This window comes from Gobio gobio (genome assembly GCF_949357685.1).
Source record: "Gobio gobio genome assembly, chromosome: 14".
Taxonomy (NCBI): Eukaryota; Metazoa; Chordata; class Actinopteri; order Cypriniformes; family Gobionidae; genus Gobio; species Gobio gobio.
This window is the reverse complement of record NC_137107.1, coordinates 38,156,831-38,184,629: the sequence shown is the minus strand read 5'-3', so window position 1 is coordinate 38,184,629 and position 27,799 is coordinate 38,156,831. Positions and strand designations below refer to the sequence as shown.

Below are 27,799 nucleotides of genomic sequence, written 5' to 3'. Positions count from 1 at the left end.
TATTAATGTTCGGAAGCCTGTGCAATGATGTAGTTTCCTGACATCCATCAACTGAACAGCGGTTTCTCGACATGTTTCCGTGTAGCTGTTGCTCAACAATGGCATGGACGCAATGTTGTCTGGGGGTTTGGCAAATGAGGGTGGGGCGGTGAGTAGTTCTGATATCACATTTTTACAGAAGTCACAACGGCTTGTGAAAAGGCGCATCTACTTTATGCAGGCCGTGTGCATTTGACTGTGGATTGACTGTTTTAAAACTTATATGGTAGTTACATGGCCCCTAGACCTGAGTTATCATAAAAAAGCCATGAAAACTGAAAGTTTTGAAAATATGGGACATTTAAACCTTTATTATGATCATGTTAGCTGATCCATAAAGTGCAATGGACGTCCCATGTTAGTTTTCACCGCAGATTTACAACACATCAATTCATCCACTTCTTTTGAAATGCGTGAAAGTAAGTCACGTAATACCTACACAATGTGTTTTTGATTTGAATAAAACACAATGTCAATATATATAGTCTGTATAACGCGCTGAACGTTCTAATCACACTGGTGTGATCGTAAACGTCAAAGGCTTAATTCCAGATTTCTGAGGCTTTCTTCAAGGGCACAACCCAAGCTGAGACCTGCACAATGTCCCCCAGGATTCTCACTGTCCTAAAATAAAAAAACAGCAGGTGAAATTGGGGCTTGTTGGATGACCTCGTCTCCAGGCTAGTTTACTAACATTTGCGTCAGCAGTGCATCTCTGCCCCCCTGCTGTGCTCATTCTTCCCTGAATGAGCTCAGTACGTGGGTCTGATTTTCCCCTTTTAGATCAATTTACTAACTCACTGATGAATCATTCTTCTTAAATATCTCCCAGGTTGAGACATGCTTAAAGAGACAGCATCATCTGGCTGAAATTCACAATCTTCCGTTGGATGTGACCTGTTTGGTTTCCATGGATGGATGATGTGGTTTATGTGCAACACCCATTAAAAGAAATTAAGGTATGATCACTTCAGCTATTTGTGGCATAATCTGCACAAAGTCCATCAACACCCCAAAGCTTGCACAGTCCTATAGCTCGTCCTGGGTTGACATTTCATTCAGTAACATTAGGCAGTTTTGATTTATATGTTGTTTAATGTTGATATTTTACATATGCATCTGCTTACATATCCTATCGCTTGTTTCTGCTTCTTCTTCACGTGTCTTTTGATCAGGAGATTCAGTACTCTACACTGAAAACACGGAAATCTGAAAATTCGGTAAATAGCAAGGAAGCGTTGCCTCATAAATGGTGGAAATATCTGTCAATAGCTGGGAAAGAGTTAAAATATTCTTTACAGAGAAAATAATGGTTCTTTTAAGAACTGTTCACTGAAAGGTTCTTTAGGGAACAAAAAATGGTTCTTCTATGGCATCTGGAACCTTTAATTTTAGGAGTGTATTTATTTTTCTTAAAGTCTTCTCGTAATGTTATTTAAGATTCTTGACACCAAAACGGTTGTATGTCTTATAACTGTCCATTTTTAACCCTCTTTCCACATGCTGTTTTTGCTACTGTTCCTTAAAGACTTCTATATGTAAAAACATCTGTTATGTTTGGCAAGCCTCAGTATACTGGCAAACTTAACACTGAGGTTTATCAGTATGGGCCAAGCTTGAAAATACTGAATATGCATTGATATGCAAATATCACAAGCAATTTGTAACTGTGCTTATGGTTATAACATCATAACCATAATGACTTCTGAATAAGCCATTTGTATCTTAGTTGGGGTGAACTGTATTATTAACTGAGTATGAAAATGTTCTGAATACAGTAGCATATTACCAATTTTCCCTAAAATTGTTGTTCTAAAATGTTTTTTACAAGATTGTATTATTTACAACTTTTTTTAAATAGTAGGCAGCACGTAATATATACTAGAGAGTAAGCAGTTGATTTCTGAACGCAGCTTTTGTCTATTTCCGCCTCAGAGAAGAAAAAAATAATAAAGAAGTTTAATTGTGAGATGTTTGAAATAAGATATAGTAAAAGTCACATTGTGAAAAAGTTGCAATTTAAAGTATATTAATTTAAAGTAATTTACTTTTTTGTGTTGCAATTGATACATTTTGAAGTTGCAGTTGCCTGTTTTGTACTCTGTTCTGTACTCTGTTCTTTGAACAAAGAAACCCTGTTTTCCATAATACATCCCCTTTAAATGTTTGTACGTTTTCAGTAGTTTAAAGATGAATGCATTTTAGCTGGTGAAGTTACCTGCGCTGAGCACAGCTGTGTTTTGTTGTGGGTTCTACACTGATACACACACATGCCCACCATCAGGCCTCCACAGAGCAGACAAAATGCTGGTGTGAGAGCAAATGGACAGATGTGACCCTCACTGACATGGGGATTTGAGCGCTCACTTGTCTCCCCGCCCTAATCTGTTTATTTTTACCTCTCTTTTCCCAAAATCACACTGAATGTCCAATCCCTCTTGCTTTTCTCCATTGCCTTTTATTCTTTCCATTCTTTCTCTGCTTGTTTATCTCTTTCCCAATCCAAATAGCTTTAGATAAGCTTTTAGGAGCATTTCAGGGACAGAATATAAACCAAGAAGGATGATCCCAAAAGAGGAGCTTCTATAACATATTGTTTTGTCTCAGTGGATGCATTACCTATGATACTATTTAAGGAGATTCCTAATGGTTGTGAACTAGTTTTAAGTCATTACTTATAACACTTATCTGTATGACCAAAATCGGCAAAGTATTTTGAGTCTCTTTCGCACTGAAAAGAAAAAAAGGTGAAGGCGCCAGCGACTTTGCCGACCCCTGGGTGTTACGTTAAACTGTATTAAAACAATATCACATTCAAAATCATGTCTTTCTGAAAGTAAAGTGATTGGATGAATAGTAATTCCCTACTACTTAAATATTTTTTTAATTATTGGACAAAAAACCTCTGCACATAGTAGAATACTGTCTAACACTTGATGGCTGCTCTGTCAAGTTAGGAACCTGGGTGTGCTCTTCGATACCAATCTTTCAACGTTTCTAGCATCTGTAAAACCGCATTCCTCCATCTTAAAACATATATCTAAATTACGACATATGATCTCAATGCAAAATGCTGAACAGTTAGTTCATGCATTCATGACTAAGGCTAGATTATTGTAATGCTCTACTGGGTGGTCGACCTGCACGCAAAAACAAAACACAACATCTAGAGTTCTTACTAGAACCAGTAAGTATGGCCATATTAGCCCGGATATGTCAACACTGCACTGGCTCCCTATTCAACACTGTATACATTTTAACAGTGTAATTACAACAAACAAAAAAATGTAAAAGGTCTGACAAAGATGTGTAATGTGATATTCTCAAAATATTTGGCCTGGCACATATATTGCTATATCTTATCTATATATTGTTCTACATCTATCTATTATGAATCAAGACAGAAAGATCCAAGTAGTGTCTGTCTGAACATAGCTGAGCTATAATAACCTGCCGTTCTTGCAGTGTTAGAAACCATGGGGGAAAAGGGAACGTAAGGAATTCTGGTCAATTAGATCTTTTTCAGGAAACATGAGTTGAGTAGAGTGGATTTCAGTGTAAATTGTACGTAACTGTTATGGTAATTGTCCCATTCAATTCAATGCAACAATTTAAGCATGGATAGATTTACACAGAAATAATAAGGCAACCGTCTCCATAGGATGCATGTGCACTAGTCTACTTGAAACTCCCCTCCCCCCTCTATTTAGGTGTCTCATCAGAGAGAAAGAGAGACAGAAAGAGAGAAACAGACGATTTGAGACGAAGTGAGAGACGGGAAGTAAAAAGGGAAAGACAGTGTGATAAAGCAGGGTTAAGTGAAAACAAAAAGGAAACAATGCTAGATAATAGGAAGAAAGGAAATGAAACAGAGGTGAATCGGAAAAAAGAGATATGCAGAGACATGTGCATAAATGCATAATAAAGATTGCATATGCAAGATTGCATGTGCATGAACAACTCAATATAATCGACATTTTCTGTAAACCCTTCAGGCTCTACCGAACATCACGTCTGCTCTGCGTCGGCCTCTTGAATCACACTCCAGGTTTCATTAAAGACTCTGCACCATGTCACACTGCAGCATCGTGATCCACGCGCTAACTCACGTCACAGCTGTGTTTGAGCTGATCAGGGTAGCGTGACTTCATTCAACATGGCGGTAAATCCACAGAGGCGTGTACGGTGAAGTATGTAGCACACAGACCTGCTCACGGCAGGATTGAGACAGAGATGGCACACCCCGGAATCGCAGCATGTGCCAGCAGCGCAACCTGAGGTCGGGAATAAACACACGCTCCTCCCCAACAATCAAAACACCTCTCTGAGAAGGGAACGGAAGAGGGTGGGGGAGGTTTATGGCTGCCTGAGTGTGGAAATTCTCTGCAATAATGCATGTGATGTGCAATATATATACAGGAGATATAAATATGCAAGGAGCACCTTGTTATTATGTATTGCCTTGCAATAAAGCAACAGCATTGCAGTGAGAGGTCAGAAAGAAAGAGAGAGTGAGACAGGGCTGATAGTCATTTCCCAGAATGCACCAGTGCAGCATGAGAGAGGGGAAATGGTGTGTATAATGTGGATGCTTCCAGGGATGCCGTAAATAAGTGCTTGGTAAAGCCTCTGGCCAGGTTTAGCCTGTGGTTCTGGATTGCTACTTTAAAATGTCGATTTCAGAGGCTTTATTAGGTCTTATTTAGGGTTAGAGGTCCAAACACACGTTTAACCCTAAGTATTAAACTTTGGCGCAGACTGTTAGCGTTTAGAGTGATGCCTCAAATCATGTGGCTGTTTAAGGAGAGCTATGCTATTAATATTCTAAGCAATCTGACTTACAATTTTTGCATGGTGAACAATAAAAACAAAACAAAAACGTGCCTCAACCTACATTTTTGCAAAACTCTAGTGTGCCTATACAAACATTTCACTGCAGTGTCCAGCTTTAATAAACACAAGAGGCAGTAAAACACCACCAATGTTTATTCCTTTTCACATAAATTATGATTAAAGGAGTAGATTATTAAGTAAATAAATACTTATTTTTGGGCTGTTCTTTGCACTATTATTGTATGTTTATTATATGTTATCACCTACGGTGCATGATTTGTAAACTAGCAAGGTCGCTTCAGCCAATTTTAGCTTCAGTGTTCTTCTCTCATATTTGCTTTTGTTAACATAAATTACAGGGTATTACCCTTTTAACATTTCATTTCCGAACTGCCGCAAAACATACAACAGGCAAAATAATAAAACATTGCCAGATTTACGTTAATCGCGCAATTTTAGCACCACTTTCTCTACATTTTACTTTGAAAGTGTTGCAAAACGTGCAAGAATCAATGTAATATCATTTTGCAAATATGTTACCACTGTCATGTTTTTTTTGGGTACTCAAAGCACTACATATAGAAGGGGGGAATCTCCTCAAGCACCACCAATGTGCAGCATCCACCTGGATGATTCGACGGCAGCCATATTGCACCAGAACGCCCAGCACACACCAGCTTATTGGTGGAGAGCAGACAGAGTGATAAAGCCAATCAGTATATGGGGATGATTAGGAGGCCAAGATGGGAAGAGGCCAATTAAACCCCTACTTTTTTTTTTTTTTTCGAAGGACATCCTGGGAATTTTAATGAGCACAGAGAGTCAGGACCTCGGTTTAATGTCTCATCCGAAGGACGGTGCTTTTTGACAGTATAGTGGCTCCATCACTATACTGGGGCGTTAGGAACCACACAGACTACAGGCCTCACTAACACCTCTTACAGCAGAAACCTAGGTTTGAGGTCTCCCATCCAGGTACTGACCAGGCTCAATCCTGCTTAGCTTCAGTGGGCAACCAGTCTTATAGGGTGATAGCTGCCGGTTATGATAAATCCTGTAGATTAACACTGAAGGAGCCTAAAATATCACTTCAATGGGCTCTTTCGACTAAGGCTAGTAAATAACCACCCAAAACATGCTAGAAACTGCATAGCGATAAGCTAAAAACCACTCCGAACACATTAGAAACCGCATTGCACCAATTTAGGCATCCCACACAACACCATCATGATGGTGAGTTTTAGGCCATGTTTTTCACACTAGGTGTTTTTAAAGATCAGAAAATCCAGTTTTTTATGTTGTTTACATGTCTATGTGATGTTTTTAATATGCTTTAAGACAAACAATGTGCAAATTCATAGGTCAACACCATTGCTGAACATTTTCTCCTAAAAAAAACTGCAGTGAACCAAAGAGTTTGGTTTTTCTGACATCACAAACTACCTTGTAACCAATCAAGACAATGTACGGGTGGGCTTTAGCAAATCATCATTACTATACTAATGGCATATTACATTTTTTTTTTTTTAAATATGCCATTTTGGTGATCAAAGATGATTTAACGGATACAAATGAACCTATCGGTAAGCCCCTCCCCTCGAACGCAGATCAGCCAATAGCAGTTGAGTATCAATTGCACTGGGACCGGAACTCGGACATCTTTAGGTGTCAGCGCCATAGAGAAACATTGGAAAATCCGAATCTCTCATCGGTTTGATGGTGTTTATGCTACAAAAATGCTAAAATGTCGTGCCTGAGGTACTGTAACACTGATTCCAGGGATCCTGAGAGGATTTTCTGTTTGTCATACTCTCGTTAAGTTACGATTAAAGTCCCTGCTAACATACAAACCGAAATAAACGAACTGTTCTCACGTCATGTAACACTGTGGGTCAAAAACACGAAGGTCTACATTTCAGTGCCTCTCCATATTAAACTGGTTATATGTAAATTAATTTAATTTTAGATATGTTTAAGGTCTACATTATCTGTCCTACTAAGGAGGACTCCTATTTTGATGGGTATTATAACTGCACCCTCGAAAAAGGCATACGGTCTGTATATGTTTGTTTACTGTTAGTTGTATGAGTGTTTTTGTGTAATTTGCTGTGTATGTTAATGGTAATGCAACGGAGAGAGATAGTTTGGGAATGAGACGTTAATGCGCATTGTTTGTTCAGCTCTTACGATGATTTTTTGGAGTGAAAAAGGACATAATAAACTTGATAAACCATCAGTAAAGTTTGGCCATCATTCGGACGGGATATACGCTACATTCTGTGTCCAAAAACATCTTGGGATAAGGTTTTCACACAGACAGCTGTCACTGTAAGATATCGCAACTCTGTTTGTTTGCCCGAGTTAGCAACAGTAACTAAGGGGGGCGAAGCTTACCGATAGGTCAATTATTGACTACAGGTGGATTTTAACACTGGATGTCCTTTTACTTTGTACAAGCATAAACAAAAATGTTAATAGGGTCCCTGTCTTGGCTAATGCAACTGTAGATGGGCAGCAGAACACAATAGTAATGAATCAACCGTGATTACTGTCGGCCACTTTAGTTTGTTTGACTCTTTCAGAGAGGTACATCTGTATTTCAATTAGGTAAGATCAGAAAGCGTCGACTCTGCTCTCTACTTGTCCTGGCTTGGGCGTCTGCCAGCTGGAGAGGAAGAGGACCTGGCTTTAAGGGTTTAATAACACGCAGGGAACCAAAACAAACAGAGATCTCTTTCTTCTCCTTTAGTAGCTTCCAAACCTCCTTGAAACCCCCGATGTTGATGTTTTTTACCTTATATCTTATATCTAATCATATCTAATGGTGGTTTCAATCTTTTTTTTATCATGCAACAAATCTTCAGTGGCAAAAAAGGGTTGTCTGAGTTTGGTTAGTTGTCATAGCATAAGCTGTAATTTACTGTACAATTGGCTAGGGATAATAGCAGGTGGGAAGCAGAAACATGCAGTGTTTTTCTGACGAAATTGACCTTAAGGTGCAACAACGCTCTTCTGAAACCGATCCAGTTGGGGAGGGCTTGCAAACAGCATGCATCATGTAAAGATGAATGCTTTGTGTTTTAGCTTGGGGTGTCTCAGACAGTGGTGGGAGTGAAGTGCTCTGGCTTGAATACTGATGCAGTTAATAGTTTCGCTCAGCTGCTCTTGCAGCGTTGAAGAGGTTGGTTCCTTTTCGCGCTCTCGCTCCCCAGTGCGGCTCTTGAGGTTTCGCCGAGGGCTAAGCAGCAGATATGCTTACCTTAACCCTCAAATAAGTCTGCCCACCTCTAAAGAGTGTGAATCAGTGGTCTCATGCTGCAGAACCACACCTGAGCTCAAAGCACCTTGGGTCTAACATATACGCACACACACTTTAATGTGCACAACATCAACTAACATCTCTTCTTGTTCATACTGGACGCTAACATATCCAAGACGTGTTACTAAAGGCCATCTGTGTCATAGTTAGTTCACACACACACACACACACACACACACACACACACACTCTCATACACACACTGTCCCCTCACCTCCTCCCACTGGTGGATGTATCTGATGAGGCGCGAAAGCCTGAGAAGACGGAGCAAGCTGAGGATTTTGGTGAAGCGTACGATACGCAGTGCTCGGGCCGTCTTGTAGACCTCCGAATCGAAGCCTTTCTCCACTATTAGAAAGATATAATCCACTGGGATGGAGGACAGGAAGTCTACCACGAACCAGCTCTTCAGGTAGTTCATCTTAATGACCTTTGGGTCCAGGATGATCTCAGAGCTCTCCTCATTCACAATTCCCGTTCGGAAGTTCATGACCAGGTCCACCAGGAAGATGGTGTCCGAGGCCACGTTGAAGACGAGCCAGGTGGTGGTGGTTTGCTCGGAAAAGAAGGTAATTCCCACAGGAATGATAATTAGATTCCCCATCATCATGATGAGCATTATCAAGTCCCAGTAGAACCTGCAGGGGAGACAAAAAAACACATGTTAAAGAGAGACCAGTTGAAGGCAAAACCGTTTCTCTCCCAGATTAGCAAATTTAAAAATGTATTCCCTTTCAGTTCATAAGTGTGAATTTGAGTTGATTGGGCAACACCCCACAGGAAGTTGAATTGGAATATGAATCCGAATGACAGTATGAAGAGTTTACTGAACTGCAATTCAACACGGTAAAATTCTAGGAAATTGTGTTCTTCTACCCTAGTCCACAAAAAGAAATGTATTAAATATGATGGAACGCATATATACACTACCATTCAAAAACTCAGGGTCAGTGAGAACTTTAAAAAATTTGTGCTGAAATTCCTGGTTCGGATACATCAGCATCCTATTCTGAAGACGAGCATCTAAAACACAACATTTGCTGTTATTTTCAGCAGGTATGACATAATTTTTGGTCAAATGTATGGCTTAACCATCTCCATTACCTGACCTATAAAAGATTTACCCATGAATTGACTTTACAACCCCTTCAAAAGCATTTGCACATCCCCTCCCATCCTGATACTATTCCCGATAGCAGAAACATGCTCGCCCTTTTCAGCGAGAAGATGATGTAGCAGGACTGGCAAGATTAAATTCCTGCTCTTTTCTGCTGGAATGCCCTCATTCCGACGGCCCTCAGATATTTGTGATGTTTCTGTGGGTTCTGTCTAACAGGCTTCCTTCAGCGATCAGTACAGCTCGTGCCTGCAGTCCGCACACGATGCACTACAGCTCATTTCCCTGTCGCTTTTGATATCACCGCCAACACTTCCTGCTGGATTGCCGCCCTGTGACAGCGCCGCACGGCTCGCGCTTTGCTCTCTGGATGAGGAGGCAAAGAGCCACAGGACCGAAAATGAAAGAGGGAGATTGTAACATGAGAGGGTTTCCCTTTCTTATGTGAGAGTTGTGTGTCTGTGTGTGACATTCTGTTTTGCTTGTACAATAGCTCATTAAAGGTACAGGCTGTAATTGCTGAGCCAGCAGCACATGCACCCTCAGGAATGAGTCTGTGTTTTGGAAACATGTGAATGGAGCCACCATAGGGGTGAATGGAATCACGGTTGCCGTTTGAAGGTGTTTGTTGATGCAGTATTACTATTATACCATGTGTACTTTATTAATGCATAGTGCTAACTAGCTAAAACCAATGCCCACTAGCTGACTAGTTATGTAATGCACTTCTTACAGTGACAATATCTTTGGAGGAACCTGAGGTTAAATATCTTGATCAAGTGCACATTTAGGATATCGAGAGTTTGAACTAGCAGACTGATATTTCGGTCAGACCAAATTGGCTAATATTTAGCCATTTTGAGATTATTGGCAAGAGCCATGAACCATTACTTTTGGTCTAAAAGTCTACAAACAGCCCTTTGAATAATGGGTAATGCATAAATTGTTTTCATAATTTTAGCGAATGCATAGAAAATATTGTGTCAGCTGCTATACTGTAAAGCTCTTACACACACACACACAAACATAGGTTTTCATGTTTTATGGGAACTTTCCATAGACATAATGCCTTTTTTCTCTAAAAACTCTAAACCTAACCATCACAGAAAACTTTCTGCATTTTTACATTTTCCCAAAAATATCATTTAGTATGATTTATAAGCTGTTTTCCTCATGGGGACCAAAAAATGTCCTCATAATGTAGGGTTCACCTGGATCACACAAACACACGCCATTTTGGAATCGATTAGAAACTATTACTTTAATTCGTCAAGGATGCAATAAATTGATAAAAATAGTGACAGTAATTTCAGAAAATGTAGTTTGTCATCACAGGAATAAATTACATTTTAAAATATATCAAAATAGAACACAGTTCGTTTAAATTGTAATAATATTTCACAATATTACTGTATTGTTCATCAAATAAATACAACTTTAATCATAAGCGACTTCTTTATGGACATCTGACATCTGAATATTGGCATTATCAATTATCAGCATTGGCCATTGAAGAACCCTTTTCAAAAAAGAATGTTAAAGTTTACAGTTACACATTGAATAGCAAAAATGTTATAAAATGTCATTCGTAATATTCTGTAGCCTTGATATTTCCTTCAATATCTCTCTTCACCAGGACACTAAACTCATGTGAGAGATTTTCAGTTGCTTGGCAGAAGATGCAGCACAGAAGAATCGCATTATGATTTCAAACCTTTAATGTTATGTAACCTTTTGTGTTAAATACACATGCAAAAATTGAAGGACAAAACTGACTGCTTATTTAATTGATTCCAAGTAAGCATATTTATTTCTAAGATTATTTTTCCAGTTTGAAAATGTAGTATTTATTTTGTTAATATTTTTAGTATAGTTTTTATAGTTTATAGTTATATATCCTTCATGCAGATTCCCTCCTACTGATAATGCTGTTATAATCGTCCAGTCTTTCCTGACAGCAGAATCACCTGTGGGCTGTTTTGGATATCTACCGGTCAAGAAGATGCTTCTGATAAATAACGAAACATCAGCCGGCCTCCATTTTCATGTCTCGCAGCATTTGTCTGCCTTGGCAGCCCAGACATGTCCCTGAAATGGCTACAAAGACTCAATGCACATAAAAAGTCCAGTTGTAAATTAAATTTGTGCGTCTGTTTACCACAGGTTAAAGACTTCCATTGTTGTTGGAAAGTGTGAATCTAATGTTTGACAACAAGCCAAACCAAACACAAGAGAAGTAATTAGCGAACACTGCGACGTTGGCGGTATTACTCATGCCACCTAATGTGAAGAAATCTTCACATAGCCGGTTTTTAATGTCTGCCGTGAGCAGACATGAGTCAGCTCTCTGAACACTCTCTGACAGAAGTCCAGCAGACAGTAGAAGAGATTCTGGTAACACTTTACGTAAAGCTTTTATGTATAATGCATTATAAAAGTATTTTTAATGCGTTATGCCTTGCAATGCTACTTATAATGCATTGTATGGTCTCATGATTAATTGTATCCACAGTTAAAATATACCTATAGAAAGTATAATGCATTAAAACACGACAAACAACTAATTTCACATGTAACAAGGAATCTGTGAATATTATAATGCATTTTTACTTTGGTTATACTGTATACGTAATCAAAAATGTATGGTATGTATTGGTAATACATTTTAACGTACATTATGAATACCTTTATACTGCATTATACGTAAAGACTTTAAAGGGATAGTTCACACAAAACTGAAAATAATCCCATGATTTACTCACCCTCAAATCATCCTAGGTGTATATGACATTCTTCTTTCAGACGAACACACTCGGAGTTATATAAAAAAAAATGTCCTGGCTCTTCCAAGCTTTATAATGGCAGTGAATGGTAAAAGTAGCCTGGTCTTCATTTGTACAGAGAGTCAGGCCACTCTCCATTGACAAGCGTTTACTTCCTTGAAGGCGGGTACTCTGTTGAAGTTTAAAACTATCGGATCTGCCCAGAGCCACTCTGGATCTACCAAAACCAATCGCTTACGTTTGGTCGTGACGTATGTCATGCGGCGTTCGCCTCTGTTTCTCACATGGAAGTCCATAAAAATATCTATGCAGATTGTGCACGCCACCTCAGCGATAAAACCTAAAACTTGTGCATTCGGATTGTGATTTATTCACGGTGGAGGTGAGAGTTTTGTGATCGGGAACGCGCTGCTCACATGGTCCGTAACATGATTGTATGCTGTAAATAAAAGGTCATATGCTTGGTATGATAAGAATAAATGCTGCCATAAAAAACGGCCCAATTCAAATGTTTACGTGCTTTTCTTCTTTTTATTTGTTGAGTGGTGATGAAATATATTGCTCCTGTAAATACTTGCCGGCATTTAAAGAAATACAAGTCTAGAAATGCATCCAAATTACAGCGAAGCGCAACCGCACGGTGCTCTGCAGAGGTCAAAAAGGATATAAACAGGGAATTTTGAAGTGATATATTCTTGAAATCTCAGAGATGTGGATTCGGACAGCAATGAAATGACCATGACCTTGGTGTTTGTCTAAAACAGTAGGTAATTCGGTCGGGGATTTTTACGCGGGTGGTGGGAGACGGACGGCAATAAAATCACTGACTAGCCCCTGTAAATGATGACAATACCTTCAGACCCCACAAGAAACAATCACCATCCGAATAGGGCTTCAGCCAACGCCTTCACCACTAACGGAGCGAGCTGGAAAATCAAACTTTTCTCGAACCCTGTGGGGAGGAGGGCCACAACATCATGGCCACCACCAAAACTCAGCAAAGATTGTTCTTGCTCCGGCTTTAACTTCTGGATATTCGGCAGCGGTGCCACAACGGAATGAATGGCTTTGCTTGCATCTTTCTCCGCCGTCATTACTGAACCACAACTCAAACTAGCGTACAACATCAACGTCATCGTTCTCAGCCACTCCATCTGTTTGCTGGTAAAAAATTTGTTCGGAGAAAACCTAGGAATATACTGCAGTCCCAGACGGAGTACTGGAGGAAAATAAAAATTGAACGGAAGTACGTAGGAGGGCGGAGCCAGGCTATGGTAAAAGTGCATCTATCCATACAACTCCGGGGGGGAGGAGTTCATGAGAGACTGGCGTATGACGTAGGACGCAGACATAGTGTAAGTTCGGGTGATGAACGTGGAAGTGCAGAGGATAGAGCAAAACAAAACTTGGTTTTCGAGAGAAGTAGCATATTTTCACCGGAGCGTCCTACGCTGGAACGCCAGTCTCTCGTGAACGCACACACGACAGTTAGCGAAGTTAGAGATTACAGTTTGTAAAGTTTTAAATATGGATATTTTTCTTACACAAACGCATCGCTTCGTTTCAGAAGGCCTTTATTAACCCCCCGGGTTAAGCCGCATGGAGCACTTTTATGATGGATGGACGGATGGATGGATGCACTTTTATGGACTTCAAAACAGAAACAGCCATTCACTGCCATTATAAAGCTTGGAAGAGCCAGGACATATTTTAATATAACTCCAATTGTATTCGTCTGAGAGAAGAATGTCACATACCCCTAGGATGACTTGAGGTTGAGTAAATCATGGGCTAATTTTCATTTTTGGGTGAACTATCCCTTTAAGTGAAGTGTTACCGAGATTTTTTGCAATGTTCAGAGGTCAGCGTACACACATGCACACATGCTGTAATTGCATTAATGTAGCTACAAGACCAAAGCCAGACGTATTTTGACGGGCGCCGGGCTGGCCTAGAGAACCACACAAAATGTCCTGGCCACTGATAACGGCATACATCCATGAACTAAAATAGATGCTTTCAAGAATCCTATCTCATGCTAAAAACCCCTGGCTGGTGCCTCCGATGTGGCCGACGCACTTGGCTGTAATGGATCTGAGTGAACGAGAAAAGCTCTTGGCCTTGCTTTATAAATATCTACCGATCCAGTATCAAATAATTGTCTGTGCTTTGGTCCAAACCGGCGTCTTTGGTTAATAATATCCAATTTGGTTATTTTGACTTTTGGGAGCTCTAAAAAGATGAAAGAATGTGTAATATTTGCTATTGCTTATGCTGTAGGTTGCAGTATAGCCAGGATTTGGCTATAATCCTACATGTGGAGTATGCAGAGGTATATCGAGGACTCGTATTGAGAGGGGTTTGACAAGCCGTTTCGCTTTTGTAACTGTAGCCTTGACAACCGAATGACAGACAGGCTGCATTGTCAGAGGTGGGATGGTTGCCATGTGACCATCTGTCCTACTGGTGAATACTAAAGACAAGCATAGAGGACATGACCTCCACACAATGGCCGTATATGCTCGAATGCGCATTTCTATTTCTCTACAGCTGCTGCAACTTTACCTCAGTGTGAAATGTGCTTCTTTAAAGGAATAATGTACACAAAAAATGAAAATCCTGTCATTTATTATTTCTCCTGTCATTCCAGAACCCTTCATAATGAATGTGAATGAGGCTGTCAAGCTCTCGACTTGTGTACTAGATTCATGCGTTAGCTTTGCCTGTGAAGACATTTAAGTTGTTTTTCTCCGATAATCTTCCTCGGCAGTGAACTGTTAACCGCCAAAACTGCATCGAGTCACTGAGTTGAACACAAGAACCGAATCAGTCTGAAATTCTGAATCGTCAATGAATCACTCCAACTGTTTTGCTTTTATGATCAGAATCAACAATCAATCAATCTGAATCAAGTCATTGAAAATATTCGACTCAAGTAAATGATTCGTTCATGAATCAGTCATCGCTACTTCTGTCACACAAACTTTTATGCAACATGCAATGCAAACATTTCATATACAGTACTGGTCAAAAGTTTGGCCACATTACTATTTTATTCATGCATTCATTTGATCAAAAATACAGAAAAAAAACTGTAGGCTAATGTTGTGAAATATTATTCCAATTTAAAACAGCTGTTTTCTAATATATCGTAAGCTGTAATTTATTCCTGTGATCAAAGCAGAATTTTCAGCATCATTACTCCAGTCTTCAGTGTCACATGATCATTAAGAAATCATTCTACGTTTATGTTTTCATGTCTTTTATTTTGTAATTTTGCCTCAGTCATGTTTCCTGGTTCTTGTCATGTGACCTTCTCCTTCTGATCATGTCATCTGCTTCCATAGTTTTATGTGGCTTGTTCTGATTAGTTCCCTTCTCTATGTGTCATGTTCTCATTGGTTGGTTTAGTCATGTGTCCATAGTTCTCATTGGTTCATTGTCTTGTCATGTCGTTGAGTTCTTGCTGTTCATTGGTTGTCATAGTCATGTGTTCCCCTAGTCTCTGTGGCTGCGTCCGAAAACCTAGGCAGCTGACTCGTTGCCTTGCTGCCTTATCAGACAATGCCTCTTCAGGCAGCGTTTTGTGCATGAAGGCACCTCACAAAACTAATTTCAGACAGACTTCTTAGGCATTGTAACCGTTTAATGATCTACAGCAAAATAGAGAGAGCTTTGGCAAGAACTAAACAAATATTTAACTACTACATTAGTAATTTCTCTCTAGAAATGACATCAGAAGTAGAAAATGTTGGTAAACAACATACATTTACACACAAACTGACCAGCAAACGCAACTTTCGGACGCCATCTTTTTTCCCAGCTCAACTGTCACAGAATGGAAAGCACAGGATTGTGGGATATCAAATGCAGCTAAGGATACAAATATGCTGCCTTCAAAAATCGATCAGATGAAGGTATCTCTGGAGACAGGAAGTGAAGCTAACATTAGATTTGGACATGCCTTGGTGCCTTCCTGCCTTGAAATGTTACCTTCGAAGGCAGAATTTTCCAGGTTTCGGACGCAGCCTGTATATATAGTCCTCATGTTTGCCTTGTCAGTTTGTCGAGTATTGTTCCTATACCATTGTTGGTGAGTTCCATGTCTCTTGTTCATGCCAAGTCAAGTCCAAGTCAAGTCATTGTTTCTGTTTGCTCACTTTGGATTATCGGCAATAAAACTGCACTTGGGTTCATCTACGCTCACCTCCAGAGGTGGATATTTCTACATTACACGTTTATTCAAAATAGAAATATTTTCTAACAATATGAATCTTTACAATCACTTTTTATCAATTTAATACATCCTTGCTGAATAAAAGTATTAATTTCTTTCGAAAAAAAGAAGGAAAACATTTCTGACCCCAAACTTTTTCACGGTAGTGTATATTGTTACGCAAGATTTCTATTTAAATATTTGCTGTTATTTTTTTTAACTTTTTATTCATCGAAGAGTCCTGAAAAAAAGGATCATAGGTTATAAAAAAATATATTAAACAGCACAACGGTTTCCAACATTGATAATAAATCAGCATATTATAATGATTTCTGAAGGATCTTGTGACTGAAGACTGGAGTAATGATGCTGAAAATTCAGCTTTGCCATTAGATTAATTCATTATATTTTAAAGTATATTAAAATAGGATAAACATTATTTTAATTTGTAATAATATTTCACAATATTACTGTTTTGTCTGTATTTTTTATTCAAATAAATGCAGCCTTGATGAGCATAAGAGACTACTTTCAAAAACATTAAAATAGTAATGTTTCCATATATATATATATATATATATATATATATATATATATATATATATGTGTATATATATGTGTATATATACACACACATATATATATATATATATATCACTTTATTACATGTCCTCTGAATATATATATATATATATATATATATATATATATATATATATATATATATATATATATATATATATATATATATATATATATATATATATATATATATATATATATCATTATATATCAGAGGACATGTAATACAGTGCACAAGTAGAAGAAGAAAAAAAGTCATACACGTTTGGAACAACACGAGGGTGAGTAAATAGTTCCTATTTCCATATTGATTTATTTTATTTATTGTTATTTTGGGGCTGGACATGAGAGACACAGATTGCTCTTAACCTGCTGTGGCCTGTTTGCAGAGTTCTTCAGTCACGCTGCATTCACAAATTGGCCGTTTTTCAGCATTGCATCTGAGAAGAAAAACAGGCTATTTAAAGATTACCAAGGGGCATCAATTTGGAAAAAGTGAGACGCGCAGCCACAAAGACCTTCATTAGACTTTGGGACATGTCTTTGAGACAAGCCTTCAAAAAGCAACAGCAAAATGCATCAATAATGCAAGAGAAACTTGCATGCCCCTAAAAATAGAGGTTAATCTGGGTTTAGAAATCAGAGGGCGTTTGATAGGGAGAAGGAATCTGCTCACATACAAATCCTGCTTTTCCACAACCTGTGTGATTAATTTATAAGCCAGAGATTTGAACCAGGCTCATCTGTTACCTGATAAATCCTGCCACTAAAAAAAAAACAAAAAACACACACACACTCGAAATCACTCGAAAAGGTGAAGGAATTCTGGGAAGGTGACGTCAGTCACGTTTGGAGATCTCCATTAGATTTTCCTTTCCCCAGTGAAGAACTGTGTGCACAGCAATAGGCTGGACAAAACAGGGAAAGCAAGAGGCAGATGACATGCAATATGGAGGGCCGACAAAAGAAACATACGACTGAGTCACGCGTGACAAAAGCCCATGACAAAAGGGCTTGGGCCACATCAAGTCAAGCATGAGCCCTTTCTGAAAACAATGACTAATGAATCTTACTAACCTGCTATTAATCATTTAAGAACCACATTGAGATATTGAGTTTCCTTGATGCTTCAGAACCAAAACAGCACATGTGAATGCTGTTGTCACTCATGTGATGTTTCTGGTTCCAACATTTTCAGCTCACAGCTGTGACGTTATTGCATTTGCAAATTAATCCAAATTTCCAAATCCAAATTTCACAACATTAACTGAAAAAAAGCATAGAAACAAAAGAGCAGTTCCCTGTGTGGGTGAGAAAGGAAAGCCATTGTAAATGAGCAGACAATACTGAAGCCTGCCAAGTGTAGCCAGTATCACATGGTTCAGGCTTTCGTCAAATAAAAGCAATAACGACTATTTGCTTCTCCTTCTCCCTTTCTTCTGTTTTCTCTTTCTCACCTGTTTTTTCCTTTTATGGTTCTTTCTTTGATGTAAAGCCTATTTGGCAAGTGCGATCAAAGGCTCAGTATCGTGTACACCACCTGCAGAACTGAAGCATGGCCGTCTAAGGGGCATTTCACACAGAATGGGTTTTTCCATTCCACTGCACCACTTTTCAATAGTTTTTCAATGTAAATGCACTAGGCGGATGTCTTTAACCATTGCGCTCATGTCTCTTGTCTTTTGCAGCGTCTTTTTGAATAAATTCAACTTTTAACTCTTTCCCCACCATTGATGGAAATTTCCGTCATTTGTGAGAAAACGCTTCCCCACCACTGTTATCCGGTAGGGGGCGCTCTTCTAAAAAAAAGTACTGAATCTCCTGATCAAAACAAAGGGGAAAAAGAAGCAGAAGCATGCAATATACCTTGTAATCATATGCATATATAAAATATCATCAACATTAAACAGCGCATAAATCAAAACTGCCTACTGGTACCGAGCTATAGGACTGTGTAAGCATTAGAGGTGTTAATGGACTCGGTCTACTCCATTTGTGTTTTGATTATCGTTCTGAATCCGATACGGATTTTTATTAATTTTTATTTTTGCTTTTTTAATGAAACACCCATTTTAAAGAGATGATAAAAAAGGAATGCACGAAGCTAGAATAAAACATTTTTGTTTGTTTGTTTAAAAGCAGACGGTGTGTTCTTTCTTTTGACATATTGCATGTTCAGATATTCATACAACAAAATATTCTGGGGGCCGAGAAACTTTTTTGAAAATGATCGAAAATGCTGGCGGTGGCTGTGTCAACTTTTTTCAAAAACGCTGGCGGGGAAAGAGTTAAAGGGAATCTTTTGACATAGAAGAGGTCTTTGTACCATTAAAACATCCTGCAAGTTTCATAGCTTAAAATGTCCTACTCTTTATAAACAAAGTAATTATTTAGTTAAAGGTGCACTATGTAACTTTTCTGTCCACTAGAGGTCGCCTATTCATAACAAAGGCATAGTTTGATGATGCCACGTTTAAGCACTGAATCTTGGGACATGTGGTCTTCACCTCACAGCCGGTAAAAAAAAATCGGGATAAGACTCGGGCAGAAATCATGTTCATGGATGCGATTATTAACGTTACTGTATGAAGCAGAGCAGGACTGAGTGTTGTCGAGCTGAGCAAGGCCGCTGGAGCGATTGTTAAGATGAAGGCAACACACGCCTCGCGAGCAGCGGGACTTTTATTATGACACAGTCGTACTCAACTGAACAAAATATATAACACTAGCCTAGTGGTTTTTGGATATTTTACTGAAAATGTTTTACATAGTGCAAACATTTTATGTGACGCCACACGGGTAAATTAATTTCCATATGCCTGCCTCCAGAGCAAGAAATTGTTTTACATCATTGCACCATAGGCCCCGCCCACTGGCGTTCAGTCGCTTAACGGTTGGTATTTGCATCACGTCAAAAGCAAATAGAACTCATTATAATCACTGCGGCTGTCTACACAGGATACAGTATACAAATGTGCGTTCACTGCTTGAGTCTGCCGACAAGAGGACAAAATGTAAAGATAAGCGTAAAGGAACATTCGCTTTCACACGTCCAGTTTAAACAGCACATTTGCTTCTTTGTGAAGCCTTTGTGAAGGACACCAGCGTAAGGAACAAGGTTTTTTTTTAATGGCATCATGGATCACGTTGGAGGATTATATGTTTTTTCGGAGTAGTTGACTGCAGATTGATTTGTAAATGAGGCACACTGTAACGGAGAGTTCCCAAAGAAACTTTTGTTGAAAGATGAAGCAGTCAGCTGTATTGGATCCGACAGAATTTCCTACTTACTTCCTAATACTTTGTCTGTAAATGACGGTTTTATGGATAATGTTTTCAAAAAACATACTCGTGCAATAGCGAGTGGCCGTTGAGTCTGGTTCCTATGCAAGGGTGTTATCCAATCAGTGGCTGTTTACTGACAAGCATTAAAGGAGTTACCACCCATTAAAAACGGGTTATTTCAGAATGACGGTTGAAAATTGTTTTTCCACAAACATTTATTTTTTGCGCAAAAGAATGTTATTAACATTAATAAAAGCAGCACTAGGTAGTTTTTGCTCTCGGGGTCCCCCTACAGTTGGGAAACAGTATTGTCCTCTACTACTGTCGTAAACTGTCATTCTACATCAGTGGATGCATCGCACGTGCATTTGTTGACATGACAACTATGATAGCCCTGAACACTGCAGGAGGAGTTCACCTGTCTATGGAGTTCACATGCAGGTGTTCTGCTTGCGTCCCAGGTACAGTGGCATATGTTTCAGCATGTCATATGAATATCATTTCATGGGTTTTATTTTTTTCAAACGCCAAATGATCGCGATGCTCACGTTTACAAGCCAGCGTCATTATAGTAGCCTAGTCTATTGGTTCCCGTTTTACAGAATCTATATGATACTTCAATTCAATGTTTGAGTGGTAGGTAATCACCATATATCGTCAATATTATAATATCAAGCTACCATCCATAGATGAATCTGCAAATGTGAAAAATCGATTTGCATTATAGCTTGAGGCAAGACAAATAAACCAATATCACAGACATGTTAGGTATCCTAAAATGTGATTTTGTACGTCTTATGTATTTACTTGCAAGAATGTAGCCCCTCCTCCTCCAGCTCACGCCAACGAGCAAACGCTGGCCCAATGTTGATCCTCGTCCTGCCTTTAATCCGATCACTTTCTCGTTTCCTGTTTTTGCTTTCCTCCGACATAACCTTTGCTTTCTTATTTTTCTGTGCTGCTTCGGCCATGACTATAACATTCGGCAAACAAATAATAGTTTGGCTCGCACGTCCGAATTTAAGGAAGTGGGGCTGGTGGTGGAAGTGACGTATATGCCGTAAAGCAGTCGAATTTTGTAGTTCTTTTTTATCTCGGGTTACTACCCGAAACCCGAAGTTTAAAAGTCCGATTAAAAACGATACAGACCCCGTCAGGCTATGGCAGACGTGTCATTCAACCTATTGTAAGTCGATGTATCATCACAAGTAGGCATGTGCCGGTATCAAATTTTCATGTTGCGATTAATTGCTGAAGCTTTTATCACGGTATACGGTATTATCACGATATTGAAATAAGTTGCAAAAAAAAGTGTTGTCATACTATAACAGGTTAAATCACTTTCTTATAACAAAAGAACCAAACATTTAAATACAATAAAGCAATACACAAAAATGTATAAAGTAAACAAATATTTAAAACAGATTAAAGTGCAAAAGAATTATAAAGAACAATAGGTATGCTGAAATTTATGTACATTTAACTAAGATTAATACATGCTTTAGATGTATTTTTCATTGTCAGTTTGTTAATGAAGGAACTAATGTTAAATACTGGAGCCTTGTAAAGTGTGTGATTGAACAACAGTCAGAACATATTCAAACAATATCTAGGGCATGTAATATAGTCCAGATTAAAATATAAAATGCAAGTTTGAAAATGAATAGCCTTAAGTCTTTAAGTATTATGTATTAGGTTATGTGATTACTGGGGAAACGGCTGCATTTCTGCTGTTCCGTCAGCGCCCTCTGCTGTCAGAGAATGAATGTGCACTTCAGCGGGTCTCCTCATTCCGCCATGTGCTCGGCTCATGCACGGTCTATTTACATCAGTGCATTCCTCTTTGACGTGTTTTTCATTTTAAACGGTTGATGGGTAAAGTATTCTTAAAATTCATTCTAAAAATCTGAATAATTCGTAATAAATAATTATTCACGGTATTTTGAAGTGCCCACGATAACAATATTGTGCATGTTCATTATTGCGGTATATCGTATTACCGTTTACCGGCACATGTCTAATCACAAGAGGTTTGAAAATATATTATAAAGGTTGAAAAGTTACCTAGTGCTGCTTTAATAAAGTTAAAAAGTGAACCTCAATTCAGAACCATGTGTTCTGTGTGAACCGGTACTAAGAGTGCTATGAAGCTACCCACCAAATTTATTTAAATAAAGACTAGATGTTACTCTGTTATTTTAGTATTATTCATAACCTATTATGGTATTTATTATTATTTTGAATAAGCTTTTATTTTTAAGTTTAAGTATTTTTTGTGATGTGCTTTTGTCATTTTATTAGTGTCATTATTTCTGTTTAATTTAGTTTTACTCATTTAAGTACTTATTTCAATTAGTTGCCAAGACATTTCTTATTAAGTAAATTTTTTTTTTTTTTTAAATCGAATACTTATATTTTACTTTATTCCAGCTTCAAATCAGTTAGCAAAAATACAAAGTCATGAAACTCTAGATGGAGCAGGCTGTTCCTTAACTCAATCTCCTTGCAATCACATCATTCTCTGTAGGGCACAGCTGATTGGTTCCTGCTGTATCAGTAGCCGATGAGCTCGCTGCTCAACCTTCAAATACTAGGTCAGCATTTGCAGCACGGTCTTTCAGAAACCCTCCACCTTCCCCAGCTCCACCTGTATAGATCTGCTACAGGTATTCATGTTCGCTATGTTGTACAGCAGCAGCATGTCTCGCTCATAGCAGCGTGTTGTGTATGTATTGACAGTAGCAGTAGCATAACCAACAGTGCAGCAGATCTAGTCCGCCAAAACCAAACATATCAACATTGCCATATCTATTACCATGCCAAACACTCAGAGTTGTCATATAGTTTTAGTAAACAATAACAAAACTGCTTGCATTTTTCAAATGTCTTCAAACCATCTGTATGTACAGTACGTTTTATGCAGAAATGTCAATATAAAGGTTACTGATCAAAAAAATCTTTGAAGCTGAAGTGTCTTTCATTGGTCAAACAGATAGTCCCACCCCCAAAATCACTCCATTGGTTGAGCTAGTGCTGCTGTGGTGGGATGACCAATCAATGTTTTGAAAGCGCCACAGAGGCAATTTTTGGTGAAATATTCGCTCTTTTGAAAATGTTTAATATATTTATATAATTATTTTGACAAAAAAAGCTTGAATTGCTATATTCTTACAATTATCTTACAGTAGACATATGACTGTTAAGCATCTGCGTCCTTTGTACATAATGTCAGAAAGGTCAATCATGTTACATCACAGGGTTCAGAGCGATGTTAATCTCGTTCAGTGTGTGTTGGACATCTAATCCGATCTCACCTTCTCTCCTCCCTGCTCTGATGTTGGAGGGCTTTATACAAACCATTCTGATCTGTTTCAGGGGTGGCATAACCTAGAGCCCTAGTGGTTAAAGACCTGAAAGGTTGTGGGATTAAATCCATGAACTATCCCCATTGTGCTCTTGAGTAGGACATAACCTCCGGTTGCTCAGTTGTTTCCCGTAATAAGTGCACTGAGAGTCGCATAGCATAAAAAACATCAGCTAAATGTCAAGTAGAGGTAGCAGTGGAAATTTACTTCCAGCAGATATGATGGGTCAGTCCTGTTGTGCAGTACTGACTGACCTCTGCACCTTAAAACGTGATTTATATGCTTTTGCGGTACTTCCTACATATTTCTAGGATACAACAGATTTTTACTAGAGAAAAAAGCACTAGTGAGTAGATATCGCCATTTTTGCCATGTCTCCTTCTAACATGAAAAACGCATTTAAAAAAAAAAAAAGTTACTTACAAGATGTCGACTTTTATATTTAGTTTGTTTCTCAACCATCTTTTAAACAATTCCTGTTCTTTTATGAAACAGGATGGTATGTTTTAGTGTGAGAGAAACAAACTACGTCACTTGCTGGAGGATGACGTCATCGCTTTTGACAGTTAAAGGGATGCTACAAAAGACTAACCAGATGGAAAGTGATATTGATGACAAAGGAAAAACTGCAAGATTGATTTAGATTATTATTTTTTTTTTTTTTATGTTTCCAAGAAAATATCAATTGTTTGAAACATTTGTTTAGATGAAGAAAAAAGCACCTGGAGAATTCCTGAATAAATTGCATATTTTTCATGTTATGTAAACATGTCAAATGATTTAAAATGCATCCCTGTTTATTTAATTATGATATTGTAAGTAATATTCCTACTGGCTTATATATTATAATATTACTTTATTCAGTATGTTAAGACTTATATAATGTTGATTTGAAAATGAACTGCATAGGAATGACCCTGCTTTTGGTAGTTATAGTGCCTTGGGAGTGAAACTTCTGACTTATGTTCTTACACGTTACATATGATATGCCAAAGCAAAGTACATCATGTACATGGAATAAATAAAACAGTGAGGCAGGTGGGAGCTAATGACCCTGTAAGGGATAAAGTTCTCCGCATTCATGGAGAGCGTGGAGCTGTTTTCAGCACCATGGAGAGCGTTACAGGCAGATGGGAAGTTGAAACTAATAACCATATATGTCATTGTTTTCTATCTATCTATCTATCTATCTATCTATCTATCTATCTATCTATCTATCTATCTATCTATCTATCTATCTATCTATCTGTTTGTCTTTCTGTCTGTCGGTCTACATTGTAAAATTGTGTTAATTATGGTAAAAGAAATACTGGCAGCTGTGGTTGTCAGAACTTTACTGTAAAAAGATGGCAATGGTGTTTCGATCATTTTGCTGACTGTATATTTTAGTTCTTGGCTGTATTTTTATAACTGATGTTTATATACCAACATATTTGAGCTGTTTTTTACTGTAAAAAAATGATAGATTATCACTCAGGTGGTACAACTGAAAGCCACATGATGACTTAAAGTTCATCAAAACTGGCCTTTTAGCAACTGTGACCAATAAATCTATCTATCTATCTATCTATCTATCTATCTATCTATCTATCTATCTATCTATCTATCTATCTATCTATTTATCTATCTATCTATCTATCTATCTATCTATCTATCTATCTATCTATCTATCTATCTATCTATCTATCTATCTGTCTGTCTGTCTGTCTGTCTGTCTGTCTGTATATTGATTTAATGAGGTGAGATACTAACTGAAGACCTTAAACCTCCAAATGGACTAACCAACTCCAATTGGTGCACAACCAAATTTCATTATGATGTTGTTTATGTAATAATTCCCTTCCTAACAGGCTATTTGACAGGAATTCTGCGTTAAATTGCTAATTATTTGTCCGCAGTAGTCTAATTTGAAGTGTAAACGCCAGTCAAGTTGTGCATGAAACATTCTTCTGGGGGTGGGGGGGGGCATTGGGTTTGAAAATCCCCTCCTTTCACCTGACTAACGCGATTAGCGTTAAACTGCTTTAGACAACTGTCCCAGCGCTAAAATTGGCATGGGCTGTTACCTGGTGACAGCCACACGGGATCATACAGTACCACGAGATAAAAACAATAGAATAATCCGCGTGTTTATGCCTTGAACAAGACGTGATCTCGCAGCCACCATCGTTCCTTCTCACGGCAGACACTAACAGCTATGTGTTTACAATGCCAAAGAGTGGTGCATCATTCCCCGCGCGCACCAGCACACGTCTTATACAACAGCAGAATGCCCAATGATGGCAGGTCGGAGACGTCCCATGATGACTGCCGTGCCATTTATTCACCGAGATGACATTCACCCCTACTCATGCCAAGGACATTGCATGGTTCTGGTTCCCCCAAACGCCATGTAAAATGACTGCAAACGCACGCAGAGCCCATTTTACTGTGACCTGAGTGTGCGTGGGAAGGTGACTTTCCACACTCCTTACCTAAAATCACTATAGGGGTGAATGATCCAATATCCAGCCGTCTGCACTCTCTCCTGCTCTTTCTCCACGGCTTTCTGACTCCCGAACATCCGCAAGGAGAACTTATTCACCCCGGGCTGCATCATGGCTCCAAATTGCCGCTGCATAAACCCGGATTGCCTGGACGCGGCGTCTATATCGTCAAAACCGACCATGGCTTCTTCCCGGTCCCCCTTGACACCCACTGAGTTGCCGTGGTCTTTCATGTTCTGGCTCCCCATGCTGTTCTTCAAGATCGAGTCTTGCCGCTGGAACACATTATTCCCATCCACTTTCTCCTCTTTGTTGCTCGAGAACGAATTGGATTTGTCTTCCATGGCGGTTTCAGAACGTGCTGTCTCCGGGTGCGGAGGACAGGCTACGCGTAAAAGTCGAAAGGAGCAGCTGGCGGCTCTTCTGTTTCATTGGACGTCCCTCAAACCACCGCTGCCTCCAGTGTGAGTGCTGCTGCACAACTGAGAGGCAGAGTAGCGGTGAACCCGACAGGATCAGCTTTCTTGGGCTGCTGCCATCTATTGGCGGGATCGAGCGCGCCCGCGTCCCGTTTCTCTCCACGCGTGTCGCGGTACGCACTGCGCTGCTCGGATATGCTTCCAGACTGAAAAGGAGCCAAAGGAATACCATTTGAACATGATGTTGTAGATGCAAATCAGGGTTATGTAAAGCATTTGGGAAGGGCATGTTTTATTATGAGGTGAATCGAAATGGTAATTATATTATGAAAGACCAACGACGGTCTATGGCTACAATCTCACAGGGGTTTGTGGCATGACAAAATCGTGTATAATTTTTAAATATTTTATGCATTTTCTATCATGGTAATGGTAGGATTTTACTGGAAATTCAATAAAAAAGTAATTATACTTTAGTAACCCTGTTTTCTATTTATTTTTTTATTTATTTAATAATCCAGCGAATTCATTACAATTGAATGGTACTTAATCTCATTTGGTTCTTTTTACTTGATGGCCACAATCCAAAATATGATTATTTAAACAAAAGCCTGGCATCAGCCCACAACCAACTTTCACATTATGTAACAGCTTAAAAAACAAAAGTCTCTAAACAGTATAACTATTATTAAAACAGTTCTGACTGGACTGGCAGTTCTGATTGGATGAGCCATTCAAAGCCATTGTAAAAACATATTGGAATTTCCAGAGGGAATAACAACCCAATCATTACATGTAATCATTTAGCAGATGCCTTTATCCAAAGTCACTTACAAATGAAAAACATGCACAAGCATTTTATCATTCAAGAGCCAACAATATTCATAGATCCTCTGCCAAGTGTAACATTAAGCTATAGATAGTAAAGAAGATTTATTTTTAGTGTGTGTTTATAGAAAGTGCTGTAATTTTAACTGTGGTTTAGGTTCTGACAGAAAGGATTAGATGTAAGTGACCAAAGTATAAATATTATAGCCAGATCTTTACCGGTTGAAGCATTTATACAGTCACGTGATAGCCTATATTATATCATCGCCCCTATGGCAAAATTGCTATTTTAAATTTAAGACTATCAACCTGTGTGGTTGCAGGCTCTAAATCCAGGGACATTTTGAATCCTAAGTAAGAAAGGTTGATAGAACAGCTTGAGATATGGCTAACTAATCTTTCTGGGTCTTTAAAACCTGCTTTCATCTGATTCTTTCAACCATGAGAGAACCGCTCCCTAATAACACTGGAAGCGCTGGCCCTGAACTGATAGTTTTCCCAAAATAAAGCTTTTCTTGGGAGTGATC

At 38.7% G+C, this 27,799-nt stretch overlaps 1 protein-coding gene across 2 annotated transcripts in view; it reads right to left on the bottom strand.

The window, feature by feature from the left end:
• The window catches only part of hcn1 (hyperpolarization activated cyclic nucleotide-gated potassium channel 1), a 144,863-nt gene extending 118,321 nt beyond the window's left edge, over nt 1-26,542 (bottom strand). For both annotated transcript variants that reach the window (XM_079834944.1, XM_079834945.1), the window contains exons 1-2: nt 26,014-26,542; nt 8,406-8,829 (exon numbers count right to left, since the gene is read on the bottom strand). In XM_079834944.1, coding sequence (XP_079691070.1) covers nt 8,406-8,829; nt 26,014-26,369 — 780 coding nt within the window. In that variant the 5' untranslated portion in view covers nt 26,370-26,542. The remainder of the gene's footprint in view (nt 1-8,405; nt 8,830-26,013) is intronic.
• Nucleotides 26,543-27,799: the final 1,257 nt, after the last annotated feature.